Here is a 16,718-nt window from a genome sequence, read left to right as displayed (position 1 = left end):
CCTTCGTTATTCACCAGCCACACACGCCGACTTTTCCGCGATGAAGTTATATAATGTTTTTGTAAAAATACTAATGTCTGATGTGAATCCACTGAAGTTAAATGATTTGTAATGTTCGAACTTGCTCCTTGTCTGAAATTTTCCGATTAATAAGCACTAATCACAATTATAGCTATAGCTTCCGAAGTTTATAGCACACTGACTCTAGCAAACTAACAATAGATACTGCTTTTAGGCGTGTTGCGTTGGTTATATTTATATAGGTGTGGAGAGTTTCTCGAAAATTCAAATTACGTAACAATACAAAGCTACACTGGCGTTTACGTACACACATATATTGTTGATTCTTACACTCTAAAATCTTCTGCAACTTTAGAAAATAGGCGGGAGTTTCGCAATACATATCTAACACTAGAAGCTATGCATATTTCTAAATATAAACAAACGTTGATATTAAAATACATATATAATAATAAATCCGTCACAGTGGTGAGAAAATGTATGATACTTCAAATGATGGTTAAATAATACTTAATACACACTTTGCGGTGGCAGAATAAATAACACTTAATAAGCCCTTGTGGTGGCAGGTTAAATAAAACTTAATACACCCTGTGTAGTAGCAAGTTAAATATTAGTTAATACACCTTGTTTAGTGGCAAGTTAAATATTACTTAATTCATCCTGTGTGGTAACAGATTAATTAATAATTAATACATCTTATGTGGTGGCAGATTAACTAATACTTAATTCACCCTGTGTGGTGGCAAATTAAATGATACTTAATACACCTTGTGTGGTGGCAGGTTAAATAATACTTAATACACCTTGTGTCCTCTGAGCATACTTTATGCTCAGAAATGATAATAGCCATGTTCAGAAGTCTATGAACTTTTAGAAACGCTTCTTTTAGTTTAAAGAAACCAATCTAGGAAGGAATCATTTTTTTCAATTGTTTTTGTGTAACTTTGTTATATGCTCTTGAGCTTGTAATTTCAATCTAAGTATAAAACACTTAAGCATTTTTTAATGTTAAAATTTATTATATATAAATGTTTTTTTAGATATCAGTAAGAAAATATTATTCATGATAAGCTTTGTTTTTCTTAACTTACACTGTGCTAAAAATATTTTTATAGCGTTTATATATTTTAATAAAAATATATTTTTACATAATTCATCAAATGGCAAAAAAATTCTAACTAAAGCTTGATATCTCCCCGAAAATATAACTTTGCCTGAAGCACATATGGTTTAATTTATTTCAGTTTATTTTTTCTCTAGTATTCTTACAGTAAATTTCTAAGAATGCATAATAATCTTCATATGCTAGGTATCTGTGGCAGAATTTGGAGATGTCAAAACGCACGTACTTAAACCGGATGGGGAAAATATTCCTGTTACAAATGAAAATAGAGAGGGTATGTTCTACAACTTCTGAGATTGTTAGTGTTGGTTGTCTGTCGTTTTATTTTCAAATTGAACAAATCAGAATTATAAGTGACCATATTATTAACTTTAGACAGGATTACTAAAAATAAATAAAGTATCAATTATTCGTGTTAGGTTATTTTACACGTATATAAATATAGAGTTTTATATACGAGTTGTTGTAATGTATGTATCTTCAAATACCTAAGACACAACTAGTTAAAAAATAAATTAACGTCATCTTCTAGAATACGTTCAACTATACAAAGACTTGATTCTGAATAAAGCCATCTACAAGCCATTCAAAGCTTTCTACCTTGGTTTTCATAGTGTATGTGCATCAAATGCCCTCATTGTAAGTAAAATACATTTTTGATTTCCATTTCTGTTCATCTCAGGCTATTTCTTTGTAGTGAGAATTAGCTATTATTGAAAACATGAAATGGCCAAACAAGTATTGCATATAAGACCACCGTGAGTAGTTAGGATGGGACTTAGGAAACGGAAGTTGTCTGCCATCAGAGGTCGTGTTACTAGGCGTGTTGCTAGGAAAGAAGAGTGACGTCACACTATTAAGTCATCAGCGTTATTTAATAATTTATTTTTGATTGGCGAAAGTTGTCTGCCATCAGAGGTCGTGTTACTAGGGGCGTGTTGCTAGGAAAGAAGAGTGACGTCACACTATTAAGTCATCAGCGTTATTTATTAATTTATTTTTGATTGGCGAAAGTTGTCTGGCACCAGAGAGCGTGTTGTTACGAGAATGGTTATGTTATATGATTCCCTCATTATCATTATAGTTTTTCACTTCTATATGCTCATATTTGAGCAAGACAGCTATTTTACCATACATAAATTCAAAATAGTAAATTATAATTATACTCTATAATCAATAAAGGACATATCGTGTATTTTACATTTTCAAATTGGTTATTCTTTCACCTATATAAAAAAAAACAATATGTTTTAACCCCACTGAGATGGGTCTTCCTATGGTCACAGGTCAAAGGCCATGTCATCGTGTTTGTAGACCCATATTGAAAATTTTATTGAACAACTATTTTATATATGCATGTCAACAAGTTTAGTATCAAATTGTAGATTATAATTCAAATTTTAGTATTATACATTAGTTAATTTCTTAATTTAAAACTAAATATTAAAAAAAATTCTAAATATCGATTTTTGTGTGTCATGGTATGTTGAATGCAGCATTGGTTCATATTAGATGTTTGTGATGTCCAAATACAAAGTATATAGTTTCTTATGAATACCCACATTCACAAGCTAGAATATAAGATAAGAATCTCCAATCTTTTCTATTTTAGGAGATATTAATATACTTATTGAATCAACTGCCCACTTCTTCCATTTTTTGAAAATACTTGCTTACATACATCTACTTCACTCAATGGTGTGTGTGTATAACCAACCAAAAGATTAGAATGTCCTCCTAGTGGTTTTCTCAACCTCTACGAAGTATTTGCTTGGGAAATTCTTTGTTTTCATGCTAGGCTCCAACTGTTAAGGTAAGACATTAGTAAGCTCGAAAAATCATATTTTTTTAGGTTCAAATACAGCTTAGTTACTAAGCTTGATAAATTATAGTGGAAATCTGTGGTATTGACATAGTAATTTATGATTTTTTTTGTTATTTCAAAATGCATATATAAAACCTAAAACAAATTATTTTGTTTTACATCCTCCACGCGCAAACTTTGATAAAGCTTAGCAGACTTATGGCAAGCAGCAAACGAGTACAAAGTTCGTAACTAGAAAAGATAATTGCTTTCTATTCTTCTTTATTTACTGTTCTATGTTTTAAGAAAAATAACTGAAATTTAAGAACTTATTTGTATATACGTATATAATATATTATAACCGAAATGTGACTGTATTTTACAAAATACTGGTCCACAAGAACACAGCCAGAACAGGCGACTTTTGTATCCAAGATAACATTAGTGCACATGCGCTACATCATTGCAACTTCTCTAATGCTAGTCAGGCATGGCTATAAGACCAATAAAATAATAATAATAATATATATATATATATATATATATATATAGACGTGTAACATTATGAGCTTTAAGCTATTTAGACTAAACATTTGTGTTTTCGTTATATAATTCGTTTGGTTGTTTGTTTGAAGTTAAGCACAAAGCTGCACAGTGGGCTATGTGTGATCTGCTCACCACAGGTATCGAAATCCGGTTTCTAGCGTTGTAAGTCCCTAGACAGACCGCTGTGCCACTAGGGGCGATATAATTTGTAGTCATTCTAGAACAAAAAAAGCATAATTTATATGGTGGTTTCGAGGTCGGTCAAATCAACCAAACCCAAATAGAGATACAATAGTGAAAATAACAGATAAAATATAGTTTTTCTAAAAAAAAATCATTTGACAATTATCTGGAAGTTATAAAGATTTTGCATGTGAAATTTGAAAATTTTCTGATGCATAAAACTGTTTTTATTCTTAAAATCAAAATTATTTTGCATGTTGGATAATCAAGATTCAAAAAGAAAAAAAAAATGTTTGAGAAAAATATTACTTATCAAAATCTTAGAACGTAATAAAAAAATCTGATATTTTGCTTATGAAAGCCTTGTAATGTTTACTGATAATCTGCAAAATTTCGTGAAGATATGCTTACTGTATTAAAAGTTATATCATGAAAACTATAACAAGCACAAAATGGTTACGAGGTCGGTCCCTGGGACTGTACCAGTAGTGAGAGAGTTAAGCAGATAACATTAATATATGTTAATTAAATCACAAACTTAACGAGACTGTAACAAATATTAACAACATGCATTTTACAAAGATGGATAGTGTTTTTATCTGAAAAAAAATGGCTTTGTTTAAATAATTGAAATTTATAGGTCCTTTTTAGGACCATCACAACCTGAGAAAGAGAAAGCTATGATTGCACATCTCACCTCTACTGATGAAAAGGTTTCTCACTTCTAATAATTACAATGAATATCAGCATTAATATATGTTTTGATCTTTCTTGCAAGTTTACTGTGAGTGATTAGCTATAAATCTGAACAGTTGATCTGAGATCATGATCCCCCTATCTAATACTTGAAGTTTTCGGAATAAATGTTTCAGTATGTGTGACAACAGTCTTATTTAAAGTTTGTGATTTTACTTTGTACATTGATGATAGTATATCTATATGGAGACTTACTTGTATTAGGTGGTTAAATACATTTGTTAGAAACATGGATCATCAGTTCATGGAGTCTAATTGAATAGAAAGTATACATGAATTGTACACTAACTGATATGTACATATTGAACATGTTCCATCAAATCTGTTCATAAGTACACATTTAGTGTTTTGTATCACTGACGTAAAGCGAAAAAATCAATAAACTATGTTTACCGACTTTTATATTCAGTGACATACAAAAGCTTAGTAAAAGGTCCTGATGAATCAGACTAAATATCCAGTAGGATTGAAGTGTCCACACTGTTTGAGGCTGCTTCTATCATTTACGTTCAAAGTTAATTACCCTCAGATAGAAATGGAAAGAACGCCTATATGCAATTAGTTTTAGTCAGCATTATGGGTAAAACTCCAAGCCAACAAGAAACAAGCTCTAGACAAAGATTTGTGAAAATTCCTCCAGAAAGGTAAGACTATAATTTTCTACAATAATAATGGTCAAACACAGTTGTTTACATAGATCTTTTAAACCTAAACTTTAGTGAATCAAATCAACTTATAGAGATAAACATTAGAATTAAAGTATTGTATATTATTTATAGATTTAAATAAGCATCTTTTTCAGGAGGTGAATAGATGATATACAATATATTAATTACAGAAATGAAAACTAATGAATTAGCAATAAGTGTTTTGCACATAAAACCTCAGAAAATGCAAAATGATGTCGTTGAAATTAAATATAGAAGTGAAAACTATATACATCTACTACTGTACGTTAAATGTGTTAGTAACATTATCCACCTATAGAAACACCATCCGCCTTTATAAAATGTATGTTGTTAATATTTGTTTCAGTTTCATTAAGCCTGTGTTTTAACTAATATATACAAATGGTATCTGCTTAAAACATATTGTATAAACAATTTGAAAATGTAAAATATGTGACATGTTTGAATCCTTTATTCATTACAGAGTAAAATTATAATATATTATTTTGAATTTATATATAGTGAAATACCTGTCTCGCTCAAATATTAGCATATAGAAGTGATCAACTATAATGATAATGAGGGAATCATATAACAACGCGCTCTCTGATGCCAGACAACTTTCGCCATTCAAAAATTAATGAATAACCCTGATGATGTAAACATATGATATCATCCCGCTCTTCTAGCAATGCGATCTAGAAACACGCCCTCTTGTAGCAGAAGACTTCTGTTTCCCGAGCTCCATTCTAAATACTATCCTCTCTTATTAAGAACAATTTGAAAACTGAATGTTGTTTTTAAGTATTAACGATTTATTCTCCTCATATTTCACAAACATAAATATATATATAGATATTTATGCTATAATTTCTTACTGGAAAAATATACATAAAAAGGAAGAAAGCAAAATATTATGATGTATATCATAACTAAGAACAGTTATGGATTGCATGTGTCACCTTTGTCATTCTGTGAGTTATTTATTAAAATGATAAAACAAATTCGTTTTGGGTAGTTAGATAACTAACTTCGTCGTTTATAATAATTTCTTGTTTGAATCTTCCTTAGCTGTGGTATCCTACAATCACCCACTGAAGAACAATTCTTCACCACAAAAAATAAGAGTTGGATGATGTGTATGTTTTTGTTATGAAAAACAATACATACAAGAATTAGAAGTTGAGCAACAAGCCTTTATTTTATTTTAGTTTTAGAAGCATGATGATTAGTTTTCTGATCCAAAACAAAATTAACTCTTAGTTAATAATGCATAAGTATTTTCAATATAATTTAAAAATACACTTTCAGCTGATGTCCATGAAGGGGGAACAGTCTTAACAATGGATAATAATTTTAATATTATTCGAAAAACAAGCATTGGAATAACTAAAGTCGTTTCAGTGGAACTTTAGGCAGAGTAGACATAGTAGTTTCCAAACCTACAGCGACTAGCTACTTTTCTTCTAGTGTATCACTTCTAAATTAAGTGCAGATAGACCTCGAGTAGCTTTGGGCAAAATTCATCAAACATGACGTTTGGAATTTTATCTGTAACGTTTGGATACATTACATTAACGTATCTCAGGCAAACCGTGTGTGTTAGAGTGGTTGTTTTGAGGACATTATCTTCATAATATCATAGAGGTGAGCCTTTTTTTTAATGATGATATTTATCTTCATGGTGGAAGTAAAATGTCTGATATAGAAAGATGTGAGTTGAGTTATCGTAGAGATTTGTGGGGTAGTACTATGATGTTCCTTCAATTGTTTGACTATTTATTGAGGATTTAGTTAATTATTGGATTAAACCTGATAAGCATAAAGAGGCCGTCTTTAACTTGAGCTTAGAGCTTGATGGTGTATCTCTTTTTGTCCATAATTACAGTGACTTTATTCCTATCTACTGGTAGACATAGGAGACTGGATAGCACTCTAGCTTTTCTACCAGTAAGACCCAAGATCGAATACAGGCCACTATTACCCCAAAATACAGTCATTCTCAGGACTTCCCTGGAGGCGGTAGCAGGTTAGCAGCCAATATGTATAATAAAAACTAAAAAATAATCAGTACATACTATCGAAATACAGTAACTCATCAGTAATGGGTTGTAGGTACTAATACATGCAATTAATCATGACAACGATTGATAAACGATTACAACAACCTTGTTTGTTTTTAGAGCAAAGCCACGTTGAGTTATATACTGTGCCCACCATGGAGAATCTTACTCCGGATTATAGCATTGTGAGTCTGTAAACTTACCGCTGAACTACCACAAGTATTAGTTCATTCTTATCTTAAACTGGTCAATAAGTTATCATTCAGATGATCCTAATAGCACAAATGCTTTTCTAAAAAGTAAGAAGCCTGTTGTTGTTTTTTAGCTACATCGGCAAGAAACCTTCGTAAATTTATTGTTCTTTTTTTGTTATTAGTGGAAAGTTTAAAAAAAAGGCACAACTTCAAAATTAGTCAAGAAACTTTCATCTCCATATATATAAATAAACAATTCTCCCAGTCCCAGGTTCATTTTTAGAAACACAATGATAAAAACCGACACACATATATCAATAGTTCATCACTTATCTGGAATTTCAAACTGACAAACGTTTCTCATAGCAGTGCTCTAGAAGGGAGCATATATATGTGGCCGTAGAAGTGAAAGAGATAGTCTCACAGTGTTGAAGTGCAGCAACAAAGAACAGAATAATAATGAAGAATATGGCTAAAACTGAGCAATAAAAAAAGGAAGAACGGGTTTTTATCAGGATACCTGGTTAACAGTGTGAACAAGCTTTTTTTTATTATTTTCAGATGCTTAGGCCAGAAGAAGTAGAAATGCTTGTGTGTGGATCTCCAACTCTAGACATGGAAGAACTACGAAAAGTTACCGAATATGATGGTTTCCAAGAAGATGAACCAATCATAAAGTATTTTCACTTTATTGGATGCTAGTGTTTACAGTAATTTCAGTCTTGGCCAAAATGCTTGCATACTGATGTCATTGTCTACATACATGGAGTAGTTAGTGAGTAAATGCCCGAGTAGTAAGTAACACACAAGGTATCGTGTGATCGGAAAACATGTACAAATTGTTATTCTGGTCTGTATAAGTTGTTTTGAGCATGTCTTCGTCAAAACACACATACACACCTGTTTTATATAAAAGGGTGTGCTTTTGGTATATTGTTTTTCGAAAAAGATCAACACTTTGTTCACACAACTTATCTGTACTTGGCGCAGAGTCATGTCTCATCGCAAGCTAGAAGTTATAAGGCGTCAAATTGTTCGACTGTCCAGAAATGGTATTAAGCAAATGGACATTGCCAGAATAGTAGGGAGTCCTTGGACTACAGGAAACGTTGACGTTGTTCCAGGCAAGTCTACTGGTAGATGCTGAAAAACTATTGAGCCGGAAAATTGCTAACCACGACCCTAAACCAGCTACTGTACCTGAGTTGCAGCGCCATCTAGTGACAAGTTGGGATGAAATCACGGTGGATTACATCAATAATCTAATCGACAGCATGTTATGTCGTCTTGCGCAGGTTATTAGAGTACGAGGAGGACTATCCAGGTGCTGAATGTTTAATATGAACTGATATAAGATTACAGACGCTACTTATAATAACTTGATGTTATATATTGTGATTATTTATATATTGGTAAGGTTTTGTTGTAATATGTGAAATGTTGAATTACACATATTTCTACAGGTGCCAGATAATATTGTTTGCTGCTCTAATCAATCGTTCATGGTGTGTATAGAACCTGTTTCATTATAAAAATTACGTACGAATAAGTTTAATATAACATTCGTTTCTCAATTTTACAGCACTAAGTGTATTTGTATTCCATCTTAATAATATTGATCTTATTTGTTACAAAGTATACAAACATTTTGGCCAAGACTGTAATAAATGATGTAAAATACTATAAACAATAGTCGATATTTTTATAGACTGTTGATATCTGCAGCAGTTCATTTATCATACATTAGGGGACGACGGATGATTCTTATGAAAAATATGACGTTGGTACAAATTTTTTGTCTGTCCAAAATAGAGTTTTTACTAACTTAAATTTTATTGACTCTGAAGGTATTTTAATGCAATGTTACTAACATTACAAAGTAGTTTGGAACTGCAACGCTAGTTAAAGCATTGCTACTTGACTTACAGTGCAGTTGATTGTGCTACAAAAAAGTAAAGATGAAGTAAGGGTTTCACAATTTCCTGAAACTGTTGATTGTGTACTATTTAGGGAATTCTGGGAAGTTGTTAAAGACTACAATCAAGACCTTCAAAAACAGTTCCTACGTTTCACAACTGGCAGCGACCGCGTGCCTGTCGGTGGAATGGGAGAAATGTCTTTCAAGATATCGGCCCTAAACCACAATACTGAAATGTAAGTTATATGTATTAGCTAATTTGATTAATATCTTTATAATGCCCGTTAAAAACCAGGTTAAAGACACAAAAAACCTAGTTATAGATGAAAGCATATCAAAATATTGGCCCGTTAGTCTTTCAACACTAATTGTTTGTTTTTAAGCAAAAAGCTACAGAAGGGACTGCCTGTGCTTTGCTCAACGAAGATATCGAAATTCATGTTTTTTTCGTTATAAGCCCACAGACTTTACCGCTCGGCCACGGAGGGGCGCCACTAATTGTACTTTTCATGACAACAAATTACTGATTTAAAGGATGGCAATTGAGTGTTCATTAGTATTATCTGCGTGGAAGAAAGACCGATTGAAACGTCTTTAGATTTTCTAAAGGTCTCTGAAATTTAAAACGTTTTGTTGATATGCCACATGTCTGAACAAGATCATGGAACACGGATTAACATGAGAGCACACTGAACACAGGTTAATATTGGAATGTTGAGCACAAGTTAAGATGAAAAACAAAACATAGTTTAGGATGGAAGAGAGATGAGAGTTGGAACATAGGTTAAGATTGGAGCAAGTACACAGGTTAAGCTGAGAGACGGACAGGCTAAGAAGAGAGTCGAAACAAGGTTAAGATCGGAGTTGTAACGTAAGTTAAGATGGAAGCATAGACCACAGGTAAAGGTGGGAGTTAGAATACAGGTTAAAATGGGAGTTGGGACAAAAGTTAAGATAGGAGCACAGACCACAGGTTAAGAATGGAGTTGCAACACAATTTGAGATGGGAGTTGGAATAAAGCACACAGGCTAAGAAGGAAATTAAAACGCGAATTACAATGAGAGAACGGTATACGGGTTAAAATAGGAGATGGAACACGGGTAATGATGGGAGTAAGAGAGGAGCCCCTACACAGTTTAAGATACGAGCATTTACACAGCTAAACATATACTAAAATGGCAATCAAATTATCAGTGTATTGAAATTCAATTTTGGAGCATCAAGAGCATCAGCCAAGTTTAAAAAGAAATAGAAAAGTACAATATCTAAAGCCCTGAAAAAAAAAAACAATGAAGAACAACAAAAAAACATTTCCTCTGTGGACTCTTGCTTAAACCAAGAAAAGTTATTACAATTTAAAATTGTTAATAACTTCTAGTTAAAGAGCTCTTTGTGAACAACTAATGTTTTATTTTTCCTAGAAGTAAATATGGAAACGCTATTAATGTGATTAATTGTTTCCATAATCGCGCAACATTGTTAAAGTTTTCAGAAAAAAAGGTTCATAGTCAAGGTCGTTAAGTTTTGTATTTAATTAAATAAACATTTTCAGCTCTCCTACAGCCCACACCATGCGTCAGAAAAAACTAAAGCATGCATATGACAGCCTATGAAAACAGACAGTGGCCATCAAGTTTTGCTTAAGTTTACATTAAAATTAGAATAACAATATGTGACATCAGAACAAACGTATACCACTTGAAAAAGGTGGATAAGTTAAAAAATAAGCGAAAGCTTACTGTTGTGTATCGAACCCACAGTCCGGTTACACAATTCAAAATCTGACTTTGAAATCACAACTTTTTATTTATTTTTGCTTATTTTCTAACTTGGCAACTTTTTTTACATATTATGTTTTTGTCCTGAAAGAATCTATAGCAAAACACACTTTGAAATTGAAAGCTGTGACAAGTATGGTAACCGCGTTAAGACTAAACTTTGTTTTCTCCGCATATATATCACTGGTGACAAGCGTGGTTGCATACTTTATGACTGAAAGCTATTTTATCCCGATATATATATCACGGGTTACAAGTGTGGTATCACACTTTAAGACTGAACTTTATTTTATTCCCACTGATTTGATATCTTATGACCTCGTTGTTGAACCGCATATCTACATTTCGTACCCTTTGTTTCATTGTCATAAATGAGAATGGAGGATGCGGAGGCATATATATTCTATTAAGTATAATCTAAGAAAAGTTATCTCGACTCTCCGTTCTTATCAGATATTATTATCTTCATGGATAATTGAATAACTCAAATTTATTGAATGTTTTGTTGAATGTGCTGAAAAGTTTGGTTTTATTGCAGGCTCCCTATTTCTCACACCTGTTTCAATCAACTGGTTTTACCTCGTTATAAAAGTAAGGATATACTGAAAGAGAAGCTTACTATAGCAATCTCTAACGCCGAGGGATTTGGACTAGAGTGACCAGCAGGCTCATTTTCCTTACGCTCTAAACCTAAGCTTTTCAAACTTTTTCACACCAGATTTCATAGAAATACGCTGATCAACCTGACTGATTCTACAGCGCAACTCACGTTCTTAAACACATTGCATAACTAACTACCTTAGAAACTTTTCTTCAACGTGAAATGAATCTCTGGAACTTGATAATTATCACTGTATATTTTACGTAAAAACATTAGGAGTCGTATGACTGAGATATAGTTGCATAAGATTTATTGATTTTAATGCTGAAATATGAAAATATTTACTGTATTAGCCGGTATGAACCTGAAATTTATTAATTTCCGAGTGTTTCATCTATCTTTATTGAAAGAGCTGATAAATCTCATATTTAGATTTCTAAAGTGTGATACTGAGACGAATTTCTAATTCTAATGAACACATTTAAAAACTGAAAAATTAAGGCGAATTTATAAGTATATATAATTATTTAAAGGCTGATTTGTTGTTATATTTAGGGTTAGAAATATATATATATATATATATATATGAGCAGAGTAATAACACAACTGAACTTGAAATAACCACTTTAGTATTGGGGTTTTGTAATTTTACGATATTATCAGTGTAGAAGTTTGAAATATATATATATATATATATCCCCGTGAAGTTTGAGCGTTGTTTTAACTATATATTTACATTTTTATCTGTGGTAAGAATAAAAAGTATTAAACATTAATTATAAATCTTCAGAAGGTAATGAATTTGCACAAAAATAAGAAAATTGACTGAAGGTAAGTAAGTCAGGCTTTTCACAACATATTTTATATTCTAAAATGACTATAATCTATTCATTTTAGACAAGTTTGACTATTTAGAGATATTTTGGAGTGAATAAACAATAAGAAAATCATTTAACTCGTAAAGCACTAAATGATAATCATTGATGATTTTATATTTCCCTTGTTCAGACCAGTAGTTAAAATACCAGTCACTTGGACTACAAAACAAAATAGCTATGCTACATGATAAATATTTAGTTCAGAAAGAATGATTTTGAATATCGTCATGTAAATTCAATGTATATCTGCAACAATAAAATGACAACACTGGAGTACTAAAAGGTAAAAGTGGGATATCATGAAATTTCTTACCTAAGTTAAGTGATTTGACATTTAAGGCCAGTATGTGCCTGTTAACATAACTTTACACTAGAAGATAAAATTGTAAGAAGTGTTGTAACGAATGTAGTTTTTTTTTATATCTAAAGACATAATTGGTTAAAATCTCTTTTCATGAAAACGTTATTTTCCTGAAAATAAAGTGGCAAAAAGTCTGAAAAACAAATATTTGTCTATTTCTTTTTGTGCTTCACTATTCATAAACATATATTCGTTCCTTCAAGAAATATGTAGCAGAGAAATTTAACTAAGATCTAACAGAGGACTAATAGTGAATATCACGGTTTTATATGTGGGCTGGGATTCTTTTACAGTAGGTGTCTGTAATTCGTTGGCGATAAATGTCAACAATAAATAGACAACACACAATCCACTTGTTTTAAAATATATTAAAAACAAGTCAGATGTATATAAAAATTCATTTACATTATTGGTTATCACCATTGTATATAAAAACTCTAAATAATTCTATTTTCTTGTCAAAAGTCCACACAGACTGATTCAATTACTTTAGAATCCAAATGACAAGACGAATTATTTTTATTTACTCAGATAGCATATTGTGTAGCTTTGTGCTTAAATTCAGACAAACAAATTCTTACTATACAATCTGCGATAAATTCACTTACGTTACCCCGTGGGTTGCCACAGTTGTATTCAGGGCATTACATAATTGTTTCCTTTTTGTCAAAGTCCACACAGACGGGTTCAATTACTTTAGAACACCCTTTGACAAAACAAAATATTTTCCTCATCTCTGTTGAACTGTGATACTTACTATAAAATATCGCTCATTAACAATCATGCAGTCTAACTGCTTTTGTTGGTTACCAAAGTTGTATTCAGAGCTTTAAATAATTGTCTCTTTTTTTTTTGTCGAAAGTCCACACAGGTTGGTTCAGTTACATTAGAACCAATTGACAAGACAAATTATTTTTCCTACATCTGTTGTTACAATACAGCTGTGAAACTCACTATAGAAATGACACGTTAAGGCTAACCACTCACACGCGACTAACTTCACATTTTCTTTCACTAACTAACTTTTTCTTTACTGAACTTCTTTACTAATTTCTTTAGAAAACGCACAATACGACTAAACTGACAATAAACTCAGTCTAGATCTATCTAATTATCTCTCACTTAACTTGCTTTCTTGTATTTGCACGTATATATATAACATGCAATAGAATAATCTAGAAATCCCTACCCTCTAGTAGCAACAGTATTATAACGAGAAAAAACTTATAAGCTTCGATTAAGATGACGTCAACAATATCACGAAAGCCTAGTATAACAATTAAACTGCATAAACAACCTACGGCTCATACCTAGTTAAGTAACGAAATATGTCACAACTATCGCTTAAAATAATCAACTTTTAACACTTTTGTTATGAAAAACAAATAATCATTAAATATTAAATCACCAAATACATTAAATAATAACTCTTAAACTAAACAGTCTTGTTTATCCAACACTAAAGAATCTTTCTTAAACTCTAAGATTATAGTGTATGTATGCTAGAGCTTGAAGATGCCAAAGCATTTTTATATTATATGACTAATTCTGAAGCTACTATAAGTACTCAATCTAAATAAACTCTTAAATGTGATGTTTTTATCTCGATCATCCCTGTGAAAGAAATGAGATTCAGGACCCATGGGGTGTAAAATTTATAAGCATGTGAAAATGTGAGTTAGAGTAAGACCATACTATATTTGTAATAGAGATACGTTATCCAGTCGAATTTAGCCAGTATTTTGGCCCCAAAACCTAGAGAACATCCCAAATTAGTTGAGTAATCTGTTAGTTAGTACACAATATCATTGATGCTAAGACAATTTAACTCTACATTGTCAGTTAGTTCTGCAAAATAAGCAGGCTTTAATGTTAAAAGGTCCTCTTTACAGGGAAACAAATTGTATTTTTTTTTTCACAAGATGTCTATATTACTATGTCTAAATCTGATTTACAACTACAGCTTACGAAACATTGGCTAAGGTGTTCACATAAGAGAACGTTATCACTAAGAATGCTCTGGAAAGAGCCACTAAGCTTATTATTGGTTACTGTTTTGTGTAACTTTTATCCCTTAATCTAAACAAAACTCAAATAAGAAAACTGATGAAAGCCAAATTTCATTACTGGAATGCTTTTACTTTTTTAAAAAGAGAAACATTTCTATACGATTAAAACTTAAGACTGAAAACTAACATCAGACTAATCATCGTGAATTTCACAGCAGATCGATCTACCACAACCTCTAAACAGACTAGATAAAGATCTTTCTAATCCCAAACATGTAATATATGGCTCAAAGCTATTTTAAATTTAGGAATAACTTTGAAACAATATAATGTAATCAAGGATACCATTTGGAAATATCTTAAATACTGGAATAGACTATAGAGGGTTGAGTACATCATGTTAAAACATTTTGGAATATGAAAGTGTACAAGTCATGTGACAATCATAGCTGATATATCGTCTCAGTGGTATGTACAGCAGAAATCAGAACAACATTTTGACATTGTATGGCGGTTTGTAGGTAAAATTATGCTATCAGAAATTGAATGCTTTTGAGAAAGTATGCAACAGCCCATTTCGATGAGAAATATTAATACATGCAGATAATAAAGATGTGTTCATTTTGGGGATTTAGAATTTCCAAAATGTATATATCCCTTGAATTTAATGATATTATAAAAAAGAATATGGATCACTTTGGGGAACCAGTACCATCCAGAAATAGACCTACAACAAGTCGCACCTCACAGTACTGGTAGAAGACGACACCAGTAGCGAGTATTCATTATAAAGGTTTGATCATATCCCAGGCCAGCATAGTACTGGTAGAAGACGACACCAATAACATGTGACAATTTACGAATGCAAAGGTTAACAGAAAAAGCCATCCACATGTTTCACTTAACATCATGCAAAATAATCAATAAGGATCTCTGTCTGAAATAGAAAAGGGGCATGTGTATACAATCTGCTTCCACAGCATGTCTATTCAATCGACGAATACCTCAAGTAATTTAAAATGAATGACAATTAATATTAGTTGTTTTGTACACACTGTAAATGTGACACGATCTGATCCAATGAAGCTAAACTTGAGACTTATCAAATATGACTCATCAATACTTTCAGACTTCATGCTCTATTAGCACTAAATATATGTTTTCTTATATATAATCTGCTATACGTTAGCCTACTGTTTATAACCATTTCAGTGATGATAATTCACATTCATTGAGTTTAACCATCATTAGATCAGGTCAGGTTAGAAATAATATGTGCATGACAATTTAACTTAAAACTAGTTTTATTTTGGAATTTCTTCCAAATATTAATTATGCAGGTGATCATATCCAAGGCCACCACATTACTGGTAGAAAACGTCACCAGTAGCGAGTATTCATTATACAAGTTTGATCATATTCCAGGCTAGCACAGTACTGATAGAAGCCGTCACCAGTAGCGAGTATTCATTATACAAGTTTGATCATATTCCAGGCTAGCACAGTACTGGTAGAAGACGTCACCAGTAGCGAGTATTCATTATAAAGGTTTGATCATATCCCAGGTCAGCACAGTACTGGTAGAAGACGACACCAGTAGCGAGTATTCATTATACAGGTTTGATCATATCCCAGGCCAGCACAGGTAGAAGACGACACCAGTCGCGAGTATTCATTATACAGGTTTGATCATATCCCAGGCCAGCACAGTACTGGTAGAAGACGACACCAGTAGCGAGTATTCATTATACAGGTTTGATCATATCCCAGGCCAGCACAGGTAGAAGACGACACCAGTCGCGAGTATTCTT

At 32.1% G+C, this 16,718-nt stretch overlaps 1 protein-coding gene across 3 annotated transcripts in view; it reads left to right on the top strand.

Moving 5' to 3' along the window:
• The window catches only part of LOC106466495 (probable E3 ubiquitin-protein ligase HECTD2), a 107,961-nt gene extending 94,918 nt beyond the window's left edge, over nt 1-13,043 (top strand). For all 3 annotated transcript variants that reach the window (XM_022394519.1, XM_022394520.1, XM_013926786.2), the window contains 5 exons: nt 1,334-1,421; nt 1,680-1,786; nt 7,923-8,038; nt 9,372-9,515; nt 11,597-13,043. In XM_022394519.1, the coding sequence (XP_022250227.1) occupies nt 1,334-1,421; nt 1,680-1,786; nt 7,923-8,038; nt 9,372-9,515; nt 11,597-11,717 (576 nt within the window). In that variant the 3' untranslated portion in view covers nt 11,718-13,043. The remainder of the gene's footprint in view (nt 1-1,333; nt 1,422-1,679; nt 1,787-7,922; nt 8,039-9,371; nt 9,516-11,596) is intronic.
• Nucleotides 13,044-16,718: the final 3,675 nt, after the last annotated feature.

Source organism: Limulus polyphemus, unplaced genomic scaffold (assembly GCF_000517525.1).
Source record: "Limulus polyphemus unplaced genomic scaffold, Limulus_polyphemus-2.1.2 Scaffold2277, whole genome shotgun sequence".
Taxonomy (NCBI): Eukaryota; Metazoa; Arthropoda; class Merostomata; order Xiphosura; family Limulidae; genus Limulus; species Limulus polyphemus.
The sequence above is the reverse complement of the archived record's forward strand: the minus strand, read 5'-3'. Positions and strand labels throughout refer to the sequence as shown.